This window comes from Diaporthe citri, assembly GCF_014595645.1.
Source record: "Diaporthe citri strain NFHF-8-4 chromosome Unknown scaffold_6, whole genome shotgun sequence".
Taxonomy (NCBI): Eukaryota; Fungi; Ascomycota; class Sordariomycetes; order Diaporthales; family Diaporthaceae; genus Diaporthe; species Diaporthe citri.
In genome coordinates, this window is record NW_025064851.1 from 973,647 (window position 1) to 998,842 (window position 25,196).

Consider the following 25,196-nt stretch of genomic DNA (forward strand, 5'->3'; position numbering starts at 1 on the left):
TTGGACTCTCACTAAACCCAGGTTTTGTACTGACACAGGTCCAGACGGATGTATTTTTGGTCGGGCCGATAGGCATTCTTTCAAATGAATGCTGACTCAGATTGCAAGATGATCAAGACTGTATTTCTCTTCGTTAAATCCGTGCCACTGATCGCTTGATAAGAGTCACGAGATTGAATCACACAAGAGATTCAGCTATGGCTAGCCACATTGTTCTAGAAAAAAAGGGTGACTTCACATAGGCGTGAGATCCTGCCGAAATTGAAGGCTCAAGAGATATTCTATCTGTGGTCAGAAAAGAAGTTGTTCATTGCCAAGCTCTGTCCGAACATGTCCACTAGCTACGTCCAGTCCCCATCTAATAGATCCTCAACCCTCTTCCCACCCGCCATCTGCTTGTGGATCTCCTCAATAGTCCAGTGCACAAAATTGTGACCAGGGGGAATATTCGTGTTGCGGAACTCGGACCCGCTCACCAGGTGTGCAAATGCCCGGCCGTAGTTCTCGTAGACATAAGCCTCCGGGTCATGCCGGAAAAGCCACTTGGGGTAGCGCACCCGCGCCTTCTCGGGGTTCCGCCTCAGGTCGTCCCAGTCGATGGTGTGGCCCAGCACCTGGGCGTTGACAAAGGCCATCTTCTGCGTGCAGCTCGCGCGCTCGTACCTCAACAGGTTGTAGACGCGCGTGCCGAAGGGGACGCCGGCGCCGCACCCGGGGCCGGGCGCCGAGCCGGGCACGGCTGACAGCTGCAGGCAGGACGCCAGGGTGATGGCGTCCTCGAGGGCGAGCGTGCCGCCGGCGGCCGAGGAGGGCACGGTGGAGTGGGCGGCGTCGCCAATCTGGACAACTCTTCCACCACTGGATACCCAGTCGCGGCTCAGGTTGCGCCAGCGCAGTGGCCAGTGGATGAGGTTGCCGCGGGGTGCCGTGCGCACCAGGGCCTCGATGACGGGGTGCCAGTCGGACCCTGCGCCGGGCCCGGGAAGCCTCGCCCGGCGCATGACTTCGATGACCTCGTCCGGGTCGACGTCTGGGGTCCACGACTCTTTCGCGACCTTGTTGGGGTCCAGGAACTCGTCCCGCGGAGTGATGCCAAAGGCCACAACCTCCGGCGAGAGATACAGCCCGATGTGCATGCCCGAGCCCATCCAGAACTCATAGGTATGCTTGCCCCCCCATCGCTGGCGCACCATCTCGTCGGCAAAGGCCAGCTCGGCTGGGAACGCTGTGCGGTAGACCGACATTCCGCTGGATCGAGTTGGCGCGTACTCGCCAGCTATCAGGAGCTCTGAGCGTGACCGGAACCCATCGGCCGCAATGACTGCGCATGAGAATTTGGTCAATGTTGTTCCACTTCGCTCAAACAATGTCCCACAGACAACTCACCAGCGTGAGCCGTTCGCACTGAGCCGTCAGTCAAGACGACACCAGCCAGCCCGGCATTCTCGTCCTCAAAATAGCTATCGGCGCGCCGGCCGTAATCAACCGTGAAGCCCAGACGAGCGACCTGACGCAGCAGCATGCGGTAGAACTTCTTTCGGATCTGCACGGCGCCGCAGTAGGGGAACTCCCCAAGCCTGCGCTGCCGCTCGGCAACATGCTCCGGGGCATTGTAGTTGGGCTGCGCGGGCCCGTCGATGAGCTCGCCGTCGTGGCGGTAGTAGTACGTCCCCGCCGTGACCTTGTCCTCCTCGAGCTCGCGGCACATCTGCGGCCAGTGCCTCACCGCCTCCAGGGCCGAAGGTTGGATTATGATGAGGTCGCCGCTAAAGTTGGGGCCCTGGTTCCGGTCCAGGATGCCCACCACGTCGTGGCCTTTCCTCCAGCACTCGAGCGCCGCCATCAGGCCGGCAAAACCCGCACCTACGATGAGCACTTTGACATGCGTTTCTGGTTCGCGTTTGGGCAGCAGATCTTGTTCTGCAGCATCACCGTTGGGTGTCCATCTTTCAGGGTCGAACTCGTGTTTGTCACCCACCGCAAAGTAATTGCGCTGCTCAGGCGAGTCGAGTGTTCTGCCCATATTGTTTGGTGTGAAAGGGTTCAATAGTTTAGGGGATCTAGAAGTCTGGACGCGGCCGGTGCATGTGGTTCTGATCTAATAAGTGACAGACCTATTCTCATATTTACTGCCAGCAACCTCAAACGTCTGGCAACCCGCGCTTGAACTATATATGATCCTAATTCTAAGGCCGAAATATGGTTGCGGACGGGTCTATCCGGGCGATTACGGAGACCACCCCTTCGGGAGAATTACGTACACTCCTATTGGCATATCAACCCGTTTAGAAATCCCAATGCAGCCACAACTCGCCTGAAAAATTGTTTTGGGTAGAGAATTCTCTATTCGATGTAAATCCCAAGCAGGTAGTGGCTTGGCCATGGAAGCTATTGCCTTGGTAATCGGATATCGCAAGAACCTGGATGAATTGATCGATTTCGGAGGCGTCGACCGTGGGATGCCCGGTGAACTTGCTCAAAGTTTCCGGCGGCCCAAGGAAACAACACGGGCATTTAAATAATGGCTCATCTTTCACTCTACCACGCACCTAAAATTTCCATAATCCGACTACTAACCGCCCTTCTATCCACAACAGCCTCCCTCACCACGTGCATATTCTCGTCACTGCTCAAGATGCTCACCGTTTTGTCTGATATGCTCTTTGGGTCGAGATCCATCCCTCCCAGAATACCCAGCGACGAGATTGTTCCGTTGCCCGTGTTCGATGACACTTTGCTCTTCAGAACCTTTGTGCTGCATTCCATGTTTGTTTTTGACAATGTCCTCGATCCCCAAAAGCTAGGAAATGCTCTGGAACTCCTGGCGTCCCGGAATGGGTGGCAGAAGCTTGGTGCTCGTGTCAGGAGGAATGTAAGTGAAATGCTCACTGGGCCAACCATGACAAAACCGTTGGATCGAATAGCTGAGTATACCAGAATAAAGGAAACCTCGAGTACCACGTGCCCACCAGAGTATCCAAAGACCGAGAACTCGTAACGAAAAGTTTTGTTAGCCACGACACTACCGTCGATGAAGACCTGGTCGCCCGTCATCTGCCCAAACCAAGCACGAGACCCGCCATCGTCGGCGATGCAGATGACTTCAAGTCCCTTTACATGGGACCTGACTGCCCAAACAAGCTCGAAGACTACCTGTACAGCGACCGGTCAATAACAGGTCTGCACGTCGTTTCCTTCCACGACGCGACAGTCGTCGTGGTGAACTGGCTGCACGCCGCCTTCGACGCTACTGCCAAGAGGGCCCTGCTGGACGCGTGGATACTGATGATGCAAGGGAGGCAAGACGAGATCACGAAGCCGTACAGCCACCATGAAGATCCCCTCAGCGAGCTTGGGAGGCACGTCTCCGAGCCGCACAAGCTGAGCGACCGCAGGATGAGTACACTCGGTATGATCGGCTGGGGATTGGGTAACATCTCGGACCTTTTCCGGAGACAGGAGACGCGTGTTGTATGCCTGCCGGCCAATTTCGTCGAGGAGCTCCGCGCCGTCGCTCTCGAAGAGCTCGCCGCCATTGAAGACGGCGGAAACAAGAAGTTTCTCTCAGAAGGTGATGTCCTTGTTGCATGGCTTGCTAGGCTTGCCGTGGTCAATTTTCCGCCAGACTCGGACCGGACGGTGAGTGACTCTAATTTGAAGCCTAATCGGTGTTCAATCACGCTTGATGGGAGTCGGCCCCGCTGACGGACAATTCGTCCACACTGAAACCAAGCTGACTGAGTCCAGGTCGCCGTACAGAGTGCCTTCTCCGGGCGCAAGGCTCTTTCAGAATCACTTCTGCCTCCGGACAAGACGTACTTCTCGAACTGCGCCTTCCTGTTCACCACTTTGCTATCGGTAACAGATATTCGGCGCGGGCCCCTGGGTCACACCGCCCAGAGAGTCCGGTTGGCACTTGAGGAGCAAAATACCCGCGAACAAGTCGAGGCCCACTGCGCCATCCTGAGGGAATCGGGGCCCAACAAATTGCCGCCCTTCTTCGGAGACAGCTCAAGTAAGCGTGCATGGATATCTAGTCCAAACACATCGAAAATGACGAGCTCCTTTACTCACGCCGTCGTTGCTGACTGGACACCTAGTGCACATCATCAGCGTCTCGAATTGGTCCAAGGCCGATTTCTTCAGCCTCGACTTCTCGGCCGCGTCCGTGAAGGGCTCTAACCGGCCGGTCAGGCCGAAGTACATCCACAGCGCCCAAACTCCGTACAGGTTCACCGAGATGTTTCCAATCACCGGAAAAGACGCGCATGGAAATTACTGGCTCAGTGCCACGAGACTTGCACGGAACTGGGATGCGGTTGAGGCGGCGTTGAAAAGGGGGGACGTTCTGTTCGAAGGACCGGCCGGGACGGGCCGGTGATCTGATTCCTCTGATACTTCGTCCCCGTGGTCACATTTCAATCGATGTGGCAGGTTGAGACTAGAGATCAGTGTCGTAAATTGTGGGAGCACCCTGTGCGAGGACTGGTCGATTGTTTGTTGGATATGATGTCTATTCATGGGGTGGTCACATTGTATCCATCCTCTTACCTCTGCTCTCTCGAGACAGAAGAGGAAATATTTCTGCCAGGGAAAGCGAGCAAAGTAATACAGACAAGCAACCCTATTAGATTTTCATCGCTGATGTGACTATTTGATTGGTGCTCGTCTTCCTAACTGGAGTCTGACGGAGATGTGGGTCACTTCCAACCAACACCGAATCCTGACGAAAAATCCTCCGCTATACGCGTGTCCTGGGCGAACTCCTTTCTCTTCCAGGATATAAATGTTTTGTTCATAGAATTCATATCTCAAATACCGAAGACCACCACAATCGCAGTCATGTCCGAATACACCTCCACCCGCGCCGGGTTCCAGCGCGCCATGGAATGGAGCCTCACAGGCCCGCCCAACGAGGCGAAGCTGTTCGTAGAGGCCATCTCCACGCCCGGCTTCTACCAGATATTGAACGGCCAACTGCTTTCCTACGATGCCTACATCAAGCACATCGAGGAGATGCGCACCAAGGTTGGCGACTACAAGCCTGTTCTGTGAGTTTTTATTCCACACACCCCCCCCCCCCAAACAAAAACGCCTCCAAGGAAGTTATACATGAACCCCTTTGCGCGCTCCATTCCACCTTCCAGGCGGCATAGAAATTGGCCGGCAGGCTGCAGTACATCAGTTCTGAATGCCCTACAGTCACGAGTTCCTCCGCGATGGCGACCAGCTGGCGGCGCGCATGACGGGCATCATCAGCATCGACGGGGTCGCCGTCGAGTTCGAGAGCTTCATATTCGCCAAAGTGGACAAGAGCGGCAGGTTGGAGTGGTTGAAGGAGCGGGCCGTCAGCGGCCCCGTGGGCGGGGCGCCGTGAGCTAGAGCATGGAGGCCCATGACCAGGTCTCTCACTCTTCCCAGCGACGGCCATGAGTTGGTCCGTCATTTCAACTACGGGCCTTGTTGCATCTTCGCGAGTTCGGTGTCTGAACGATACACAATACATTGATATCGAGAGGCGGAGTGTGGCGATCCATTTTTGAATGGTGTCACGCGGGATCACATAGGAAATTCATTGCTGCTGGGCGCATGCCATTAAGCATTTTTGCGACTCAAATCGAAGAGGGCCTGTCATATCCCTACCAAGCTATTTTCGTATACCGACAGCGAGAAAAACGGCTGAAAACGGGCTTCGACTATCTCTGTACCAGATACTCCGACTCATTTTGGCTGTTGAGCCTGAACAGTACCTCACCAACCTCGCGCATGCATCCACCTCCAGTCCACCGGGTTCAAGAACTGATTCATGTCAACATCCATCATAGCTTGCTGGGGTATCTCCGGATACGTTCCAAGCCCAGAACCAGGAAAGAATTGGTGCCCAGGACCCTGATCACCACCGAAGCTCACAGGTATAGGCAGCGAAGACCCGCTGGAGCTGATGCCCATAGCCCCAACATTGGGCTGTCCAGGATGAACCTGTTGCTGAGGGGGCGCAGCCGAATCCGTCCCCGCCGCCACATTCCTGACCATCTCCACGATCCGCGGCGGCTGCACGGGCCTCCCCTGCTCCCTGCAGAGCTCCTCGCGCGCCGCCCACACCTGCAGCACGACGCGCGAGAAGACGTCCGAGATGCCGTACTCGCCGGCCTTGGAGTACGTGGCGCGGGCCTCGTAGTTGTCGCTCAGCGCCTCCCACGCCCTGTCGGCGTGCTCGTCGTCGGGCCGCTTCTTGAGCCCGTTGAGGATGTGCACGTACGCGAGGGCGGGGACGTTGGAGTCGACGTGCCAGAGGAAGCCTTTGATAAGGGGGGAAGTCCGGAGTTTGGTCTCGCACTCGAGCATGCCCAGCGCGTGCGAGACGGCGGCGCTGCGCTGGGACTCTGTCTGCTGCGCGGACGAGGTCGAGAACCTTGAGTAGTGCTCCAGCAGGCGGGCTCGGGCGAGGTAAGCCCGTGTTGTCCAGATTGTCATGAAGTGGAGGGGGTTGTCGGGGTCGCAGGAGCTGAGGTATTTGTCCTCGATGGTCTTTTCGAGGAGCGTCAATTCGTCTCCATCTGGGGCGGGACCATGTCTTGATTTGGCGATGGCATTCAAGGACGGACTGATGAAGTTGATGTGGAATGCGCTATGGCGAACAAAATCCGCCAGTTCGCTGCGAACAACCGCGAAGAGGGCCTCAGTGGGTTTATCGTGAGTCGTCGGCGAGATCTTCATTTCCGGCCGGAGCTCAAAGTCGTTGACATTGAGGGGTATCTTGCAATCCCAGGTCGGTGTCAAATTGGTTGTCTTGTAATCCGTCATTTCGCATAGGCGGTGATCAAAGTTGACCAGGGACCACCACAGCCGTCGGCGCATCTCAGCGTCGAGAGCATTGCAACCACCATATGTGGACTCATCGTGCAAGCCCATCCGTTGTGCGACGCGGATGGCGATGGCAAGCGTGGACGACAAGGATCGAGGGTCTGTCTGTGACCTGACTGAGACCTAATGATTGATTGATGAGATTTGAAATTGGGACAGGGTCGGGACAGATGAACCAATATGGTGAGGCTTACAAGATAGAGGTACAAGGCTGTCAAGCTTTCGACACTGCCGGACCGCAGAGCCTTGCAATTCAGGAGGGAGTGCTGACATGCGAAATGATAACGTGCCTGCAGGTCCCTCCGGGGAGATCCAAAGAAAGAACGACACTGCTGGTTGGTGAGGCTCAGGACGGAGACACAATAGATGCTGAAGATAAGGGCCTCCAAGGAAGGACTAATGCCTTCCAGGTTGCTGACGGCGTTGATGATGCGTGCCTGCAGGATCGGCGTGTGGGTAACCTTGAGCAGTGGGTCGATGTTCTCGAGGTAAATCTGCCAGAGCCTGAAGATCTGGACTTGTTCTGGGTGCAAGGTGGATAAGTGGACATCTGTTTGTGTTGCGCCAAACAATAAATGGTCGAAATCGTCGCCTTGAGCCCCCGAGTAAGTATCATCGTGATCCCACGCGTTCTTCTTGATAGAAGTGTGCACACTGCGGGTTCCTGGTTGGGAATCGCTTCCACCATCGCCGTGGCCGCTATTCTCTGGACTGGCTTCGGCACTACCGTCACCGTCGTCATCATCGGTGTCGTCTTCACCTGGGTCTAATGTCTTTTGTTTGTACAGTTAGTGCCGCTGGCCTGCAGTCCAAGCAGAAACCACGAAAGTAAAGGATACGTACCACCCGGCTGATAGCGTGCCACAGATTCCTGAGCGGGAATCAAATATACCAGTCAGAAAAAGCTGCCTTCGAAAATGAGTGGATAGTGTTCTGTTGCTCACACGGGTTTCGAATCCGACTTCATGGGTGCCTTGTCCACTGATGAGACCTCTGAGCGAGTGTCTAGCATTTCGGAGTCTTCAGTGCCTCGTTGTTTTGTGTCAGCGGCCGCTGCAGCTACGGCCAGAGAGGGTTGCTCGGCCGTTATGGCACTGGCACTGGCCGGGGAAGTGGGGTGCAAAGGCTGGAAGTCGACGTTGTTTTGGCGAAGAAGGTCTTCATAGTGTCTCAGGCGCTGAAGCAGGTCCCTCTCTGGGAACCTGCGACGGCGCTGACGGGGCACGAGGGAAGCCGGCACACATGGGGTACCAGCACGAAGACAGTGTGCGCAGGGGAAGTGGCGATCGCACTTGACCTTGCGCTGCTGACACGACACACAAGCGAGCACCCGCTGCTGCTTGACGGGAGCTTGTACCGTGTGCTCTGTGGCTGTGGCTGTAGAAGTCACCAGAGGGTCCGTTTGATCCAGGCCTGTCGTCAAGCTAGCCATCGCGACGGGGTGAGCGTGGGTTGCATGCGTGTGTCTGTGGCTAGAGTCTGTGAGCCTTGACGTTCGGTGTCTGACTGTTCCGTCTCATGGTATTGTGCTGCCACGAAGGGCGTCGAACGTGACAAGGGACGGGGTCAAGCCATGCCGCAGACAACTGAGCGGGCGAGCCGTCTCGGGTCCTTGAAAACAGACCAAACAGGTTGATGTTGCGTGGGCAGTCCCTTACAGCTCGGGCCCGAGGTGCTTGTTAGTGGACATTCCTAACTCCCGAGCGAGATGGGGGTTAGGGGTGAGGCAGTCTCCTGGCTGGGGGAAAGGGGAGGGGGGTTTGGTTTGCCTACTGTTGAGTAAACGCGACTATAGTCTAAGTCTCCGAGCAGATATCAGAGATCACACGAGTGGTCTTTTTTTCTTCTTCTTCGCTAGTTTTGAGGCAAACCAATGATTTTTATCTCCGAGTTCCGTATTGCAATTTGGAAAGATTTGGCCTGAATTCGTAGTCGCGGATGGGTTAGCTGGCCAGGTCGGGTTTTAGTAACCGCCGAGACACATGCTCTCAGAGGCCTGTCACAGCCAGCAATTCACTACCCCTTAGCTCGTGGCTTTCCAATACCCGGCCGGTGTCATTTTGTTTGTTTGCCTGCATCTTCCACTGCGTTCCAAATGTCTTCATAAAGCTCCATAAATTTCGCAGTGTCTGGCTTTCCTTCTGTCGTCAACATCTCATACGGTGCAGTCGCAAACACAAATATCCCCAGTCGTTCCCCATTCTCCTCAAGCAGACTTCACAATTTGGCATTAACCACTTGATATCTGATATTCCGAAGAAACAGTACATTTGATTTCAACGGAAATGGCTTCCCGTGCCTCGAAATCCGGTCCTGAGGACCTCCACGGAGCCGCCACCCCAGCGACAGAGAGGACCTCGCACGATGATCACTCCAACGACACTCCTCCCAAGCTGGACGACCCGGAGCCGAAGACATCCAAGTCAAAGACCATACTCGTCATGGTATCGGTCTTCCTCAGCATGTTCCTTGTCGGACTTGACCGGACCATCATCTCCACTGTACGCAATATCAAAACACCAGCCCGAATTCACTATGCCGACGGCAATGTGCTAACCTGCTCTGCTCTGCCCAGGCCATACCCCAGATCACCGACGACTTCAACTCTCTGACCGACGTCGGCTGGTACGGAAGCGCATACCTCCTGACGTGCTGTGCCCTGCAGCTGTTGTTCGGGCGGATCTACACCTTCTTCTCAATCAAGGGGACCCTCCTCAGCAGCGTCCTCCTCTTCGAGGCTGCCTCTGCGCTCTGCGGAGCAGCTCCCAATTCCGTGGCGTTCATAATCGGAAGGGCCATCTCTGGAGTCGGTGCCGCTGGCATATTTGCCGGAACTGTAAGATCACTAGTTTCTCCTCGCGTACAGACAGCAGCTGACAACCGCCGCTAGATCGTCTGCGTCGTCTACGTGATTCCTCTGCACCGCCGCCCGCAGATGCAGGGAATGATGGGCGCCCTCATGGGCGTGGCTTCCATCGCTGGCCCACTCATAGGGGGCGGCTTCACGTCCAACGTGACCTGGCGGTGGTGCTTCTACCTCAACCTGCCCATCGGTGCCGCCGCGATGGTCGTCATCTATCTCTTCCTCGACATACCTGACCGAGAGGAGACCAAACTCCCCTTGGCAAAGAAGCTGAAGCAGCTGGACGCCCCTGGGACAGCGGTGCTGGTCCCTGGTGTGGTGTGTCTACTGCTGGCACTACAGTGGGGCGGCCAGACATACTCGGTGAGCTCCCCTTACACATGATCGGTCTCCTGGATATCCAATTGACACTATCTAGTGGGGCAACGGGCGTATCATAGCATTGCTCACTCTCGCAGGAGTGTTGCTCATTTCCTTTGCCGCAGCCCAGGTCTTCCTCCCCGGAACAGCGACGCTCCCTCCGCGCATATTCAAGCAACGCAGCATCGTTTCCGGATTCTGGGCGAATGTCTGCGTCAACTGTGGAAATTACGTCTTCAGTAAGTAGCGACCATAGGATGACCACTCCGGTCCTGCGACTAACCCGTGGCGCAGTCTACTTCATCCCGATCTGGTTCCAGTCCATCAAGGGATCATCGGCCGCCCAATCCGGCATCCAAACCCTGCCTCTAATGTTGTCGATGGTGGTCGGCTCAATCTCCGGAGGAATCATCAACGGCAAGATCGGCTACTACACGCCACTCGCCATCATAGGCACCTGCATCATGTGCGCCGGGGCCGGACTCCTGACAACATTCCAGGTCGACACGAGCGCCGGCAAGTGGATCGGCTACCAGATCCTATACGGCCTTGGCCTGGGTTTGTGTTTTCAGGTACCGAATCTCGCCGCGCAGACCTGCCTGCCCAAGAAGGACGTGCCGACGGGTCTGGCGTTGATGCTGTTCGGCTCGCTGATCGGGGCGTCGGTGTTCGTCGCCGTCGGGGAGAACGTGCTGAGCAACCAGCTCGTGCGGAGGCTCTCAGGTCTTCCCGGTTTTGACCCGAGTCTGGTCACCTCGGGAGGTGCCACGTCGCTCCTTGATTCATTGCCTGAAAACCTGCGTGAAACGGCTCTGGTGGCTTACAACGAAGCACTGCGGACTGTTTTCATCGTCGGCTTGATTCCGTCGTGTCTTACCGCTCTCGGGACATTTTCGCTGGAGTGGAAGACCGTCAAGAAGAACAAGGTGGCCAAGGCCGCGGCTGAGGATCCTGGTGCAGCCGAGGAGAAGAAGCTCGGGGAGGAGAAGAAGTAAAGCGACCATGGCATGGTTCCGTGACGAAGCTGTATGACTATTGTGTTGGAGGGTACCATAGACTGCAGGTGTACAGAGGAAGGACTGAATCAATCGGGAGATAGACCATCATAGTGCATATAGTCCATAAATTCTCATAATGAAACTCAACTCCCCACTACCTATCGATGTGTCTCGGTTCTTTAACTAACTGAAAGGCAAGTTCCGTTTGTTGGATGGTGGGAAGGACCCCAGGAATATGTCTGAAATGGCAATGAGGCGTCCGACGAGTATCGGGGCTTGCATTTGAAAAGAAACCTCCGCGATTTCGGAATGATTCTCAGAGCCCGACAGACTTATATCTTGAATCCATCTCTTATCGTTCAACGAAACTACCGGTGCTCTCAGACACCTTGAACCTAAGCTGTTACACCCGAGAGTGATCAGAACATCATCAAAATGCACATTTTTGAATCAATTCCTCGTCCAGTGAAGACATACCACTCCAAAACCTACGACCGCATAGCCAAAGACCACGGTTTCCACGGAGAGGGCAAGACGGTCCTCATCACAGGAGGCTCAAGCGGAGTCGGCTACAGCATCGCCCAGGCCTTCGCAGCAGCCGGCGCAGCCCGCGTGGCCATCGTCTCGCGCTCGCCGGGGCCGCAGGCTGGAGCCAAGGCCGCCCTGGAAGCCGCAAACCCGGCCGTCACCATCCTGGCGTACCAGGCGTGCGTCACAGACGCCAGCCGCATGGAAGAGATCCTGAGGGACCTCGGGACAGTCGACGTCCTGGTCCTGGGCGCGGCGGCCGTGCACCGCCGCGCCAGGGCAGTAGAGATCACCCCGGAGGAGGTGCGGGATGCGTTCGCCACGAACGTCGTCGCCTTGTTTGAGCTGACCAAGGCATTTCTGGCGCTGCCGCCGCCGGGGCCTGGCGGCGGCAGGACCATCATCAATATTTCCTCCGCCGGGGCGCAGGTCAGCGGGGCGCGGCGCGTCGGCTACGGGCCCAGCAAGGCGGCCGCCGCGCAGGTGCTTCAGCACTTTGCCTCGGACGCCCGGCAAGTCCAAGGTCAGGGACAGGTGAGAGGTGGTGGGGGAGGAAATGAGGGGGCGAAAATCGTCTCCTTCCACCCCGGCGCGTTCTACACGCCCACCGTGGCTGAGCACTTCGCCGCGGACGAGGTCAAGTGGGACAGCCTGGACCTGCCGGCGCATTTCGCGCTTTGGCTTGCTGGCTCTGAGAGCGGGTTTCTTCATGGTCGGCATGTGTGGGCTAATTGGGATGTTGATGAGTTGGTAGCGCTCAAGGACAGGCTGGCGACTGATCCGCATTTTCTGACCATAGGACTTGTGTTGTGACATTGTGGGCGGGAGTAGAAGAGAACCAATCTGGGATTTCACACATGAAAAGTGGTGTATTTCATAGTTAGGCTCCTATTGCGAACGTCATGAGCAGTTCATGACGTGAGGAACTGCTGTGGATTGACCTTTTCATTCTAAAATCAAGTTCTGATATCATACAAATAGCAAAATATAGAACAGCAGTTCTGGATGATTTGCAACCCTCCATGTAGTATTGTGCTTGATACGTGGCATTTGCTTCCAAAAGCCTTCAAGATGCCTCCCTCGCTGCCAATTTGCAGTACGCCGAGGGGATGACAGTACCCTGGTGGGAATTCAACTCACTTGGACGCTTGTACACAATATCCGTGATCACCTGCCCATTTTCGTCGCAGTTCTTCCACTGATACATGGCCAAGGAGTAGGCGATGATGATGTTCTGTTGTAGCTTGGCCCATCGCATCCCCGCGCAGTTGTGGCGACCTTGGCCCCAGCCGACGACTATGAAATTGCAGAGGTTAGCTATTTTTGTTGCTTTGACTGCACTATCAAGAGCAAATGAATCAAATGACGGGATACTTACAACCATACGTCTCCCTCTTAAACTCCTCTCGACCCTCCGTGAACCGATCCGGATCGAAATAATTGGCATTTGGGTACAGTTTCTCACTGAAGTTCACCTCGGTAGTGTTGTAGCAGACAAAGGTATTCCCAGGCACGACCTCATCGGACCCAGGGATTGGGATGGGCTTGTCGGAATCATTGAAGCGCGCCATACTGAACGCCGTCCACATGCGGATCGCCTCCTTGAGGCACAGCCCGATGGTGGGGAAGGACGACTCCCAGGCCTCGAGCGGGATCGAGCCGAGCTGCTCCACGAGGCTCGAGCCGCTGCCGCCGCCCTTGCCCGAGTGTGCCTCGGCGACGGACCTGACCTCTTCGTAGATCCTGTCCTGCAGGTCTGTGCGCATGGCGAGGAAGCTGAGGATCTTGCCGACGATGATGCTGGAGTTGGCCGGGGCGATGAAGAGCAAGGATGTGAAGAATTCGATCACGTGGTCTTTGACGTCGCCGTTGTTGATCAGGGTCTGGACGGGCTCGTCCGCGGACCCGGGGTTACGATTCATTCGCTTCTCCACGATGGCCTTGACGTTGCTCCAAAGCCTGTAGCGCGCATAGCGGCGCTTCAAATATGCCGGAGACAGTAGCCAGGGGAAGTGGACGTTGTAATGGGTGAAGGTGTGGAGCAAAGTGCGCGCGGAATCTGAGCTGCCCTCGAAAAGCCTCGGGCTGTCTGCCATCTCATCGGCGCAAAGCACGCGACAGTCCTGTGTGAAAATCGTGCGCCAGAACGAATCGGATGTATTCGTGATGCCGTGGGGATCCTCCTGAAGGGCGCGGAGCCCCAGGCGGGCATCGGTCAACATACGCGGAAGGTACTTGCTCAAGTGCTCAGTCTTTTGAAGCTCAAGGAGACGCCGCAGGAAGTACGTGTTGGCCCGCCCGCCGTGGAAGCCAGGCTTGAAGATGTCGTGGACGGGGGGCCAAAAGTGTACTCCCATGGCCCTGATAAACTGGCCCTGCACAAATTCCATCTGTGGATGATCAAAGAACATCTTGCGGGCTGCCTCGCCCGTCACGCCAACAATGTGTCGGCTGCCCAGCCAGAAACTGAAGTTTCCAGTCTTGGACTCGTCCCTGGATCCCTTCCAAAAGTTCCTAAAATCTTTGTCAACACCAGTGCCATTGATAAAGGGGGTTAGAACGGCTTACCACGGATCGGTTCCGAATCCGAAAGACCCAATGAACGGGCTGGTGTGAGATGTGAATTTGGGTGACTTCTCGTGGATTGTAGGCGTGTAAGACAGGAATGCCAGGAAGCCAAGAAAAACCGCGGCCAGGGTGGACAAGCCGACTGTCAGTGGCCATTGTGTGATATGAAGTTCTGTCACAGTCATGTTGGCGCGGGAGGTGAACGACATGTTCGCAAAATAGTGGAACACTTAAGGCCAAACTGTACAGTAGGATTTGAACAAGCCTAAATTGATCGAAAGCTGAAGATTTCATCAACTCTTTAGCTCCAGATGTCTGACTGGAAGGTTTATCAAGCAGCAAAAGGAGAATAGATTGGTGCGCTGCAAGCACAAGGCTTCAAGGGATTGGGCCCCGGAAGATTCGGTCCGCTGCGAAAGATCGAGAACCGACCCTGAGACCCGATGGGTAGCAGTAGGAAGCTATAGCATTTCGGTGGATATGAGTCACGGCGGAACGGACGAAGAGTGCCAGCTCCGGGCTCCGACCCGAAATCCACCTCAGCAATTTTTCGGTTTAGTGAGATCGAGACTGGCAAATTCTGTAGACGGAACAGACTGAACAGCTCATGGGAAGCTTCGCGGCTAAGAATTATGCTACTGATCGTATCGAGGTGATTTATGATACCCAACGGCTATCCTTGATCGATACAAGTGTGCAGGTGAAGAAAAGGGAGTCGCTGCCGAGCATCAAGACACTATAATCAGCCATGGGCAAAGTGGCTGATGGTTATGGCAACCGTTGCATGCTGATTCTGTGCCAAAATAGTTGCTTTTGAATTAGTTCTTTCATGCCCCCACCCCCTCATGAACACGGTCTCTAATATCAAGGTTGCAGCAGAAGCGCCATTCTTGTCCCAAAAGCCAAAAGTATCAAACCAACCCCAGCCAACTAAATGAAATTTTCAAATGCCATTGGCTGCCCGATCTCATGGACTCCTTAAGCAGTCATCATCATGATTTGAGCCAGCCAAGTGTCATGGCCTAGCTCTGTCTCAGCCCGTTAATGATCTCGGAAGACAAAGCGCTAAGGCTCCTGCGCACGTCGCTCTCCATCTGGCCCAAAGTGGTGGCCGAAAAGGGCGCAGTCGGCCCCCGGTCGTACCCTCGCGGCACGCTCTGGCGGCCCCAAAGCTCCAGCTCAGGGGGGTCCATGTTGCGCCTGTCCGCCTCCTTGGACCGCTTGAGCTTGGGCGAGAGCTGGTTGACCAGCCTCTGCACGCGGTGGAGCTCGCTGAGGACGAGCTGGGCGGCCTTGCGCCCGCGGTTGCGCGGCGTGTTGTACGTGCGGCTCAGCACCATCATCTGGTCCTTGCTGCTGGCGAGGATGCTGTTGGCCAGCCTGGACGCCTTCTCCGCCTCCGAGTCGTTCGGCCTCGCGCCGCTGGACTGTGCCCGCGCGGCGGCGGCGTACCGCTCCAGTATCTTTAGGACGGTCATGGAGAGGACGGCGAGCAGGAAGTTATCCCCTGCGCAGGTTGTGCATGTGAGCCTCTCGCTGACTTCCTCGATACTTTGTTTGTTCTCTGTGAGTACCGAGTGGGATGAGCCGTATGTGAGTGCATCTGATGTCCCTTGGGACTCGGAACCGGGCAGGCCGGTCTGGGAGGCAGGCTGAGCCGAGAGCGTCTTCAGGAGATCGAGAGACTGCGTCAGACAGCCACAATTCGACGTGTCAGTTGCTTGTGCCACTTCGGATTTCCCGGCTGCCAGCACCTGTATGTCTGGTGCGAACGAGTTTGTCCTGGATGGGGCGCTTATTGGGCCTATGGAGGATGATATGTCGGATGCTGGGAGGTCGATGTTGATCCCTTGCGGGGGTATAAGTAGTGATCCGATATCATTGTGTGCCTCCGTCATCGCATGGCTGTCGACAACTGGCATCCCAAACGGAGAGTCCATGGCCGACATCATGAAGTCCACGTCATTGCCATCAGAGCCGAAGTCCGCCAGTGCAGAAAACATGTCGGCCTCTCCAAGAACGGAGAATACATCTGAGGCCTCAGTGGCGAACACATGGTCTGGGCGTGGTGTTGCAGGAATGCTCAAGGTCTGTGGCGACATGTCGAGGTAGTTGTTGCTGGCGGCAGGAGGCGTTATGCTGGGTGACAGGAAGCAAGCCCCAACGGATGGCTGCAGGGCCTGGATGGTGTCTTTTTCCACGGGCAAGCCATTTTCAGTATCGATGCTGGAGGCGGACTTGGTGCTGACACCTGCGTTGGACTGGCGGCGATTATTGTCTCGCCTGCGACCCGGGCGCCGCGTGAAAATGTATTGGCACGGGAGACTTCGGCTTTCACATCTCGAACAAGTCGGCTTCTCTTTTGGGCACTTGACCTTGGACAATGCACAGGCTTGACAGCTATCACGAAGCTTGTTGGTTGTGCCTGCTGCCGAGGTTTGCCCAGGGGCGCCCGGCGTCCGGACACTCGCAGTGTCAGCTCCCGAGCCAGCCATTGGTGTCAGTTGGGTGGCAGTGGTAAAGGCCAGTCTAGATGATCGAATCTCGGAGTCTTGAAACCGGCAGATTTGATCTGAGTCTTGACATGGCTGCGAATGTTGCTTATTATGTTTATATCTCGGTACCGGGGGAACCGCACTCGTGCACACACCCAGACATTTCTTGATATCAACGAACAGTTCAGCATTGTTTGGGCAGCGATCGGCATGCATGAACTTCTGAAAGTAATCAGCGACTATCCCTCCATTGGCCCTTCACCGCACTGACGACTCACGCCACTGACATGGCCGTTATACTGCTTTGGAAGAAATACTTGTGGGGCACATGCATATTAAAAAAGCCTCCCGAAATCGGGCGTCGAATTATATGCTCTCAAAGCCTTGTTCACCGTGGAGTTGCGCGCGAGAAGTTTCCGTAGCAAATAAGAATAAAAAAGCAGACGGAAAAGCAACTGGCAATGGTGAGACATACTTACTACCTGGGGAAAGTTTCCAAGGACCTGATCCGCATTGGGAGAGTCCCAGTGAGACCAAGGCTGCCGAATTGCAGAGATCGACCTGAGAATGACAGAATTCCTACCTCTCGACATAGCGAGAATGGGCACTCGCGAGATCGACATTGAAATTCGATGTCGAATCTGCAGTAAGCATTATTTCTCGCCACACACGTTGACGTTCTGCATAAATAACCCTGATCATCCCCTCTGAAAGCGATCGGCCCTGCCTGGAACACGCACAAATCTGATACACCGCTCAGGCAATATTCATCTAGGTAGTAATCCTCGAGCGTGGGCAGTCGATCAGGCCCTCGGTACCATTGACGTGACACGTACCTGCACCCAGTGGGACACCCATACCTTTCAGCCCGCCACTCCGTCGTCACCGAGTGGGGGAACCCAAATAGCCTGTGTGTCTCACGGCATTTACCGCATGCTACCGTAGGGCCCAAATCGTCGATATGCAGCTTGGCTTGTGGTTGGGAAACGCTGCACACCCTAAGACGCTCACATCGTGGGGATTCCGCTGTCAGATGGGACTGGGCTCTTACTGATTCATTCTCGTCCATGCATGATGGGCTGCAAAACCATCCACTTGGAGAGGCTGAGGATCTAATTTTTGACAAGGGGCTCTGGGGGAGGGAGTTGGGATGATGGCATCCCGAGCCGTGCCATTCTCGAACTAATTATCTCTGTAGTTTATCTTGAAGCTGTTGGCCGGGATATAGCTATGGCGCCTCCATTCGCCCTTCATTTTGTTATAAGTACCGACTGAAATAGACCATTAGCCTCTCCCCTGATCCTGGAATCAACGCGCCGGAAACCTTCCGTGATCAAAGATGGATCGCCTGGCCCAGCTGGAATTGCATACCGAGCAGCTCTCCACCGCTGTAAAGAGCCTCATGAACCACCGTCACAGCATCGAGCCTCCCGAGCCCCCACGAGCAAGTGCAGACACGGACCGAGAACTAAGCAATGCCAAAGCAAGCATCCTTGCGAATATCGCTGCCATAAAAGCACTCGTTGGTGGGCCAGACGACTTGCTCCAGGACCTGGCCACTCAGGTTACATCCCCCACTCTCCCCCCTTCTCATTTTCCTATCTGTCATTTTCGTCACATGTCCTACGGCGTGACTGACAGACCATGTCCCTCCCCTCATAGGCTGAGATTCTCGCGTGCCTCCAGTGGCTTGCAGAGTACCAGATCCTTGCATGCATCCCGCTCGAGCTGAGTATACCGACAAAGGACCTGGCCGACTTGGCAGGGGTTCCGGTGAGCCAGCTCCTCAGGGCCATCCGCCTGCTTGCGACCGTCGGGTTTCTCCAGGAGCAGGAGCCAGGCTCTGTGGCACACACCCCCCTCTCGGCCCAATTCATCACAAGCCAGTCGCTACTCGACGCCAGCGTCTTCATGGCCGAGTCGGCCGTACCGGCGGCCCTGCAGATGCCAATAGTAACGCAACGTTTTGGAGCCACACAGGGCCCCGCCGAGGCTGCAATGGGCTCGATGCGCCCGTTCCAATCGGCCCTTCAGGAGCGCTCTAAGCTGCGCCGTCAATGGTCCGCTTATCTCCGACATGCAGCGGGATTGCACCAGGAGGAGGAGGTAGTAGACGTGATTTCAAGACTAAACTGGTCCAATCTTGGCAGCGCCTGCATAGTCGAGGTGAGTTGTTTTCCGAGGCGTCTATTTGCTCATGACAGCCGACTGACCAGATGTGGTAGGTCAACGCAAGGTCTACGTCGATGGCACGATCCCTTGCAGAGAGGTTTCCCAGCCTGCGGCTCACCGTGCAGATCGATGACGCACAACCCGCTCCGCTGAGCCAGGACAGCCTATGGCACAGCGGGCCGACGGACATTGACTTGCGGGACAGCCGCGACGGCCGGATGGAATCGGATGCCGTGCACAGAAATAAAGACAACTCCGGCACCATCCCCAGCCCCAATGCCAACCTCAATGTCACTTATCGCTCCGCGGGCATGCCCCAGCACGTGAAGGATGCCGCGGTGTACACACCTCCCTGCGGCGAGCCCGAGACCGTCGCCGGGAGGCTCTCCAGCAATGCTGATCAGGGCTGAGCTGCAGAGCTATCTCGACTTACTCCGAACCAACGGCAGTGTCATGCTTGTCTTGACCACACGTCTCCTCCCCGAGCCAGGTAGCCTATGCGGTCCCGAGGTCGAAGCAGTCGCGCGCGCTCGCGATCTGTGTATGCTCCAGTTGACCAACGAAGGCGAGATGGAGTTGGCCGAAGTGCTTGGCATGATCGAGGCAGTCAGAGACACCGTTGGAAAGCTCGTCGTCACGAGTCAGCTCCGGTCACACAACAACCTGATTGTGGCTCTGGTAGTCAAACACCAAGCCTCGTGAGATATGCTTTTGAATCTTGTCCGTATCACAATGCTCCGAAACTGGTCGGCCGAATACTCTAATTGCCGTAATGACTTGGGGATAGTCTAGAATATGTACCGAATCCTGGTTGAGATTTACTATTAGAGCAATAATAACTACACTCGTTTACAAGGAGCCACGCCATCCACCCCCGGGCCAGGGTAATTTTCATCACACCATCCCACTTATTCCAGAAGACTATCCAAAATGCAATCAAACGGCGAGATCTTCGCTCAGGATAGCGATTTCTGGGACAATTATCTCATCGGCCGGCCAAAGGCACCAGAGTCCTTATTCGACCGCATTTTCAGCTACCACCAGAGCAAAGGCGGCGCCTTCGGGACAGCCCACGACGTCGGAGCCGGAAACGGCCCATACGCCCAGAAGCTGCGCTCCCGATTCGCCCGTGTCATCGTCTCAGACATTGTGGCGGAGAACGTCGAGCTAGCCCGGCGCCGCCTCGCGGGCAGTCCCGGGGGCGGCTTCAGCTTCCGCGTCGCCAAGCTCCAGGACGCGGACGACATCGAGCCCGGCAGCGTCGACATGGTCTTCGCCACGAACGTGATGCACTTCCCAGACCCGCAGGGCGCTGCCATGGCCACCGTCGCGCGCCAGCTGCGGCCCGGCGGGACATTTGCCGCGGCCCAGTTTGGCCCGGTGCGCTTCCACGAGCCCGACCTGCAGGACCTATGGGCCCGCATCAGCCACGAGGGAGGGCGTCAGCTCCTGAAGGGGGTCGATGACCCGAGTGAGACCATCCGGGTCATGGGTCGGACGCAGGGCACGGCCAATATCGCGCCGCTTTCCCCGGAGTTCTTCTTGCCGGGGGCGCAACGTATACATCTGAATATGGACAAGGGTGGTATCCAGGGGGTGTTGCCGCCAGAAGAAACCTCCCGTGATACCCAGCCGGACTATACAGGGCCGGGAGATGTCGTGCTTTACGAAAATGAGGAAGGATGGACGTTTGAGGCGGACTTGGCTGGCGTCAAGGCTCATTTTGGCTCATTCCCATTTGTCTCGCAGTTTCCCGGCGCATTCGAAGACTTGTACAAGGATCTGGAGGCTTTGATGGCACACGAGAGGATAGCCAAGGGTTATTTTCCGGCCAAGATCATCCTGGCGACAAGATGTTGAGACAATTGGGCTGAAAGTCTGCCTGGATCGCCAGATCCTAGTAAGAAATTTCGAGTCGTCGATTGTAGACTTGTCTTATTCTTCCCGTACTGCAAGTCATTATGGAAATATTGCGACACAATAAATCCAACGTCGGATCGTCGTGATAAGCCTCAAAAAGGCAACATTTGTCGTGTAATCTATGAATGCAACTGGTCAAGGTCATGAAATCTTAGCGAGCAGATCTGTCCGCCGATCCTGTAAGCACATGCGCCGTGGGATGTCCCGAGATCTGCTGTGTGACGGTCTCACCACTGACATATGCATGGGCTTGAGGAAAATTCCCGTTCTGGAACTCGGGGCAATGCTGGCTGCTTTAATGGCCCGAAACTCTACCGTAACGTGTAACTACCTGAGAGACTATTTCCGCGGGAGCATCGTGACAACTTCGTAATTAATCCACCGAACACAGGTAGCCCTTCTGCGGATGGATCTGTCTCCGATCTGGGCGCCACTATCCGGAGAAATGGGGAATTGCGTTTTTCTTCTCATCAGAAGCAGCCTCTATTTTGGGCTGTCCTCGAAGCAAAAGTAACAACGTGCTCACTCATCATCAATAAGACAACAACGTTGCATCACAGGCAGATCGGCTCACGACAATCTTCTCTGTGACCGCAGAGCGCTCTCAGACCAAATCACACCCGACTAGCTCCATTCAGCCGGCGGAGAATGCCTGCTCCGGCCCACGTCCAAGCAGCTACGCTGGACAAGTTCCTCGCCTCGTGGAAAGATTCCAATCCTGGAAATACAATGGCGTTGTGGTCCGATGACTTCACGCAAAGGATTCTGCCCCTATCGCTGGGCATGCCGGTCAACTCACGGGTCGAGGCTGAGACTTTCTATCCGAATCTTGTCAAAAGTCTGACGAATTGGCAGGTTAGGTCATTCTCCTTTTTTCCCCCTCTTGAGACTCAGCTGTGGTATGAATGATTCAGTTCTTTTGTCACGTGCAAGACTAATTCTCTGATAAGCTTGATATAAAACAAATTGTCCATGATGTCACCAAAGGCACAGCGGCTGTCTACGCAACTTCGCTGGCTGACACGCCTGTAGGGAAATGGACCAACGAATATGCTATCTTCATTACCTTCAGCGAAGACGGGCATAGGGTTAGTAAGCTCGAAGAGATGCTAGACTCGGCCTTCTTCCGAGACTTCTTTCCCAAACTCCGAAAGCACATCTCTGGACATGGAGATAGTCAGACATAGACGCAGAAGATAGGGTCCCATCACTTTCAACCAGAGCAATTTGGCCCTCACAGGCAGATGTTGGCATCATATGAGGTAGGACGTCATCTTCAAATCTCGTATGCGCGAGACACCTGAGACATTCCCCTAGTCGCCTTGGTTGTCTCGCGTGGCCCGAAGCGGCGCCACCGCCACGGTTCAGGTCACACGGGGTGCAATTCGCCTCTAATTATAGGACTGTGGCTATCGAATTGGTAAAGATATGACATCAAGGGACAGGAATGATACATTACATGCAGTCACAGTCAGCGATTGTTCTAAAACATGAACAATTATTTCCTTGGTGTAGTTGTAGACGAGGCTTAGCTACAGGTGATCCGCGAAAACGTAATCAACCTACAATTTACCTCGGGTAAGTATTCTTCTTTGGTAGGGACACAATCGGGAGTACGCCGTAATAACATGAATGGTAGAGACAAGAAGTCCCCCGCAAGTCGCTGCATTGAAATGGGAGTTTGCCTCCCCCCTTTAATTGTCTGTGGCCAGCGTCATTCATGATACCTTGAAGCAACGTCATTCAAGTTAACGATGCACGTTACACTCGTCCCGCTCTGAGATTCGTTTGTAGCATCAAGGCACGTGTCTGTCCCGTCCGAATCCTAGGTGTATTTTCTATGAATCGACCTTTTCTCCTTTTGTGTCTTTACTGGATTGTGGCACCTTATAATGTTTTTTACTCTTGGAACATTTATCGCATTTATTATTGACATCATAGAAGGTTCAAGAGGTGCTTCTTGTGCTTTTAGTAGAATATCGTGGTTTACCAAATCACACCTCATTATTCATCCTGTAGAAAAACACGCTTTGTTTCGCTACCGAGACACATCGGCAGACCTATTCACCCAGCGTAAAGTACCTAGTTCCCAATCCTACCGGCCGCTTGTAGAGGGGGCCGATTTTGCCATTCGACCAGCGGTCGACAACACGACCGAGCTCCTGCCGTGGCTTCATGTCCCCCAGTTCTCCAGGGTCCATAGCTGAATGGCGCACGACGGTTGCCATAGCCGTCCAGGTAGAACACCGTGAGAAACTTCTCGTCAAGCGCCTGTTGGTCGGCGACGAAAATCGGACCGTTGTCAGATGCGGCGCCCTTTTTGATATGGTCGAAGATGAGGCTTACTTGATCCAGCGTGTCTTCATAATCGAACTCGGCGAGTTCCTCATGGATGCCAGCCACCTCGGTCTCATTCAGGCCTCGGTGTATTATCTGCTGGCCCCGGTGTCCGAAAAGCTCGGGCAGGACGTCCAAACTGGGCCGCCCAAGCGACAGGCAGCTCCTCTGCCTTCATGAAAGACTGTATTAAGGCGTGTCTCTGCTCGTCGGGACTCCGGGACGGTGCAGCATCCCAGCGGCGCTAATGCTGTCAGCCTGTGTTCCCGCACCTGTCGGCTGCATTCTGCGTGCTGACGGCAAGAAACTGCTCACCGGGGAACCATAATCAATAGTGGGATACGGTGTGATCCTGGCTCGGCTGGTCGATCATGATGCTGGGTGGTTGGGCGAGGTCGGTCAGGCACGGCTGGTGAGACAGCGAGATTGCGGAACGCGGTTTGGGGTCAACAAGTGAAGCAAGGAGTGGAAGATAAGATGAACGTTACAACCGTCGTTTACGATTTCCCGAGACTTAGCTGCGGCTTTTGTTGTTGCTAAGCCTGGTTGAACAAAACCACCGAATGCGGACATTTGACTTAAATGCGAGGCGTGCCTCGGCATTGGAAGCTCATGTCAACCATTAATGGGCGACCAACAGTCATTCTGAGTTAAAAATAGATCCATCAGTCCACCTCAAGGTGCACAGCATTATCTCTCGTTATCCTGCTGACGTCTCGGAAGTTAGCGATTTGGGAAAGGGACATGTTGAGCATATCCCCGAAGTCCGGCCCACGCGGCCGCGGGAAAGTCCCTGTTGTGTACCAAGCGCGAGTCCGATACAGCTGGGTATAAATTCTGTAGTATGGGCAGCGCCTATGCCATGACCAACAAAATGTGACTTGGCTTGCAGAACATTGTGATTGCACTGCTCCCATCTCGCTCACCCTTTTCCAGTTTCGTCTTGCAAACGAAACAAGATGCCCGCACCAGCTGAGGTCCAGGCGGCAACGCTTGATGAATTCATCAAGGGGTGGGAGGGATGGACGCCTAGGGGTTTCCTGGATACTTGGTCCAATTCATGTACGCAGAAGACGCTGCCCTTCAGCGCGAATGTCCCGACCCGGACCAAAGACCACACGGAACATCTCTTCCCCATTCTCATGTCACTTTTGACAGACTTCCAGGTAAGGATAAGTTCTATGCTCAACAATCATATTCATTCGAGCCGAAGGTCTTACTCAATAATGGACAGCTTACAGTCCATAATGTCGTTCACGACGTGGCGAATGGGAAAGCGGCCATATATGCCTTTACTAAAGCAAACACCCCCGTTGGGCCCTACCAGAATGAACATGCCTTATTCTTATGGTTTAACGAAGACGGAAAGAAGGTGGAGAAGATCGAAGAGATGTTCGATGGAGTTTTCATGAAGGACTTCATGCCGAAGCTAGAGAAACACATAGCTGAACATGAGGCCAAGGCACAAAGTCAATTGGCGTGAGGCACATATCTATGTAGTGAAGGCAAGAGATAAATTGAAGTACGGCTACGTTATTGCATGCAATTGAATCTGTGTTGCAAATCGTATGGATCGGTCAGAACTGAGACCCAGATAGAGGGTGGTTCCAACATGATGCCAGGTCAAGGGCCTGTCCCCTGGCGTGATGCTTGTTCTTCCGCACGATTCGCCTTCGGTTTTACCACTACTGGCATACAAACCACATATCGATCGGCTCTCGCACCGTAGCTTGTCGTTCTGGAAATGCATGCATAATTTGTCACTGCGAAATTTCCGGCGCTTCAAGCGTCTTGAGCTCGCTACTTTGTGGCCGAGCGGTGGTAAATGTAAAAGCAAACCCGAGATTTCACGCTGCGCTTGTAATCGTGTCGCGCTGCTTTTAACACCTTGGACTGTGTCTTTCTTCTATCCTTGTCAGGGCTTGGGTTTTCGGTAGAACCAGGCTCGGTCTTAAGCCACAATTACTCATATCGGGACATTTGGCCAACGGGTGATTATTAGCTGCCCGGACTTGAGGTAAGAATTTCGGGTGTAAGTCTGATTTCCTGTCCTGCAAAACCGGGCTTTAATTGACCCCGAAAACTACCATT

General features: G+C 54.9%; 13 protein-coding genes across 13 annotated transcripts; 9 read left to right on the plus strand and 4 right to left on the minus strand.

Moving 5' to 3' along the window:
* Window positions 1-341: 341 nt before the first annotated feature.
* On the minus strand, window positions 342-2,023 carry INS49_012281 (uncharacterized protein; the record flags this gene model as incomplete). The annotated part of the gene is made up of 2 exons (XM_043172985.1): window positions 342-1,321; window positions 1,387-2,023. The coding sequence occupies 2 exons, from the start codon at window positions 2,021-2,023 to the stop codon at window positions 342-344; spliced, it is 1,617 nt and encodes a 538-aa protein (XP_043022282.1).
* Window positions 2,024-2,635: 612 nt separating this feature from the next.
* Window positions 2,636-4,381, plus strand: INS49_012282 (uncharacterized protein; the record flags this gene model as incomplete). The annotated part of the gene is made up of 4 exons (XM_043172986.1): window positions 2,636-2,872; window positions 2,938-3,639; window positions 3,748-4,015; window positions 4,101-4,381. 4 exons carry the CDS (start codon window positions 2,636-2,638, stop codon window positions 4,379-4,381), a joined length of 1,488 nt encoding a protein of 495 aa, XP_043022283.1.
* A 461-nt stretch (window positions 4,382-4,842) lies between these two features.
* INS49_012283 (uncharacterized protein) lies at window positions 4,843-5,377 on the plus strand (the record flags this gene model as incomplete). The annotated part of the gene is made up of 2 exons (XM_043172987.1): window positions 4,843-5,051; window positions 5,203-5,377. The coding sequence occupies 2 exons, from the start codon at window positions 4,843-4,845 to the stop codon at window positions 5,375-5,377; spliced, it is 384 nt and encodes a 127-aa protein (XP_043022284.1).
* Window positions 5,378-5,751: 374 nt separating this feature from the next.
* INS49_012284 (uncharacterized protein) lies at window positions 5,752-8,296 on the minus strand (the record flags this gene model as incomplete). Its single annotated transcript, XM_043172988.1, has 4 exons — window positions 5,752-6,987; window positions 7,059-7,637; window positions 7,708-7,735; window positions 7,809-8,296. 4 exons carry the CDS (start codon window positions 8,294-8,296, stop codon window positions 5,752-5,754), a joined length of 2,331 nt encoding a protein of 776 aa, XP_043022285.1.
* Window positions 8,297-9,149: 853 nt separating this feature from the next.
* Window positions 9,150-11,082, plus strand: INS49_012285 (uncharacterized protein; the record flags this gene model as incomplete). The annotated part of the gene is made up of 5 exons (XM_043172989.1): window positions 9,150-9,365; window positions 9,440-9,700; window positions 9,755-10,090; window positions 10,146-10,326; window positions 10,382-11,082. 5 exons carry the CDS (start codon window positions 9,150-9,152, stop codon window positions 11,080-11,082), a joined length of 1,695 nt encoding a protein of 564 aa, XP_043022286.1.
* Window positions 11,083-11,520: 438 nt separating this feature from the next.
* INS49_012286 (uncharacterized protein) lies at window positions 11,521-12,426 on the plus strand (the record flags this gene model as incomplete). The annotated part of the gene is made up of 1 exon (XM_043172990.1): window positions 11,521-12,426. One exon carries the CDS (start codon window positions 11,521-11,523, stop codon window positions 12,424-12,426), a length of 906 nt encoding a protein of 301 aa, XP_043022287.1.
* A 67-nt stretch (window positions 12,427-12,493) lies between these two features.
* INS49_012287 (uncharacterized protein) lies at window positions 12,494-14,390 on the minus strand (the record flags this gene model as incomplete). The annotated part of the gene is made up of 4 exons (XM_043172991.1): window positions 12,494-12,501; window positions 12,754-12,909; window positions 12,992-14,127; window positions 14,182-14,390. 4 exons carry the CDS (start codon window positions 14,388-14,390, stop codon window positions 12,494-12,496), a joined length of 1,509 nt encoding a protein of 502 aa, XP_043022288.1.
* An 813-nt stretch (window positions 14,391-15,203) lies between these two features.
* INS49_012288 (uncharacterized protein) lies at window positions 15,204-16,867 on the minus strand (the record flags this gene model as incomplete). The annotated part of the gene is made up of 2 exons (XM_043172992.1): window positions 15,204-16,432; window positions 16,858-16,867. The coding sequence occupies 2 exons, from the start codon at window positions 16,865-16,867 to the stop codon at window positions 15,204-15,206; spliced, it is 1,239 nt and encodes a 412-aa protein (XP_043022289.1).
* A 1,148-nt stretch (window positions 16,868-18,015) lies between these two features.
* On the plus strand, window positions 18,016-19,258 carry INS49_012289 (uncharacterized protein; the record flags this gene model as incomplete). Its single annotated transcript, XM_043172993.1, has 3 exons — window positions 18,016-18,240; window positions 18,339-18,842; window positions 18,902-19,258. The coding sequence occupies 3 exons, from the start codon at window positions 18,016-18,018 to the stop codon at window positions 19,256-19,258; spliced, it is 1,086 nt and encodes a 361-aa protein (XP_043022290.1).
* Window positions 19,259-19,778: 520 nt separating this feature from the next.
* On the plus strand, window positions 19,779-20,708 carry INS49_012290 (uncharacterized protein; the record flags this gene model as incomplete). The annotated part of the gene is made up of 1 exon (XM_043172994.1): window positions 19,779-20,708. One exon carries the CDS (start codon window positions 19,779-19,781, stop codon window positions 20,706-20,708), a length of 930 nt encoding a protein of 309 aa, XP_043022291.1.
* A 708-nt stretch (window positions 20,709-21,416) lies between these two features.
* Window positions 21,417-21,955, plus strand: INS49_012291 (uncharacterized protein; the record flags this gene model as incomplete). The annotated part of the gene is made up of 2 exons (XM_043172995.1): window positions 21,417-21,606; window positions 21,801-21,955. The coding sequence occupies 2 exons, from the start codon at window positions 21,417-21,419 to the stop codon at window positions 21,953-21,955; spliced, it is 345 nt and encodes a 114-aa protein (XP_043022292.1).
* A 988-nt stretch (window positions 21,956-22,943) lies between these two features.
* INS49_012292 (uncharacterized protein) lies at window positions 22,944-23,285 on the plus strand (the record flags this gene model as incomplete). Its single annotated transcript, XM_043172996.1, has 1 exon — window positions 22,944-23,285. One exon carries the CDS (start codon window positions 22,944-22,946, stop codon window positions 23,283-23,285), a length of 342 nt encoding a protein of 113 aa, XP_043022293.1.
* A 779-nt stretch (window positions 23,286-24,064) lies between these two features.
* Window positions 24,065-24,588, plus strand: INS49_012293 (uncharacterized protein; the record flags this gene model as incomplete). Its single annotated transcript, XM_043172997.1, has 2 exons — window positions 24,065-24,271; window positions 24,340-24,588. 2 exons carry the CDS (start codon window positions 24,065-24,067, stop codon window positions 24,586-24,588), a joined length of 456 nt encoding a protein of 151 aa, XP_043022294.1.
* Window positions 24,589-25,196: the final 608 nt, after the last annotated feature.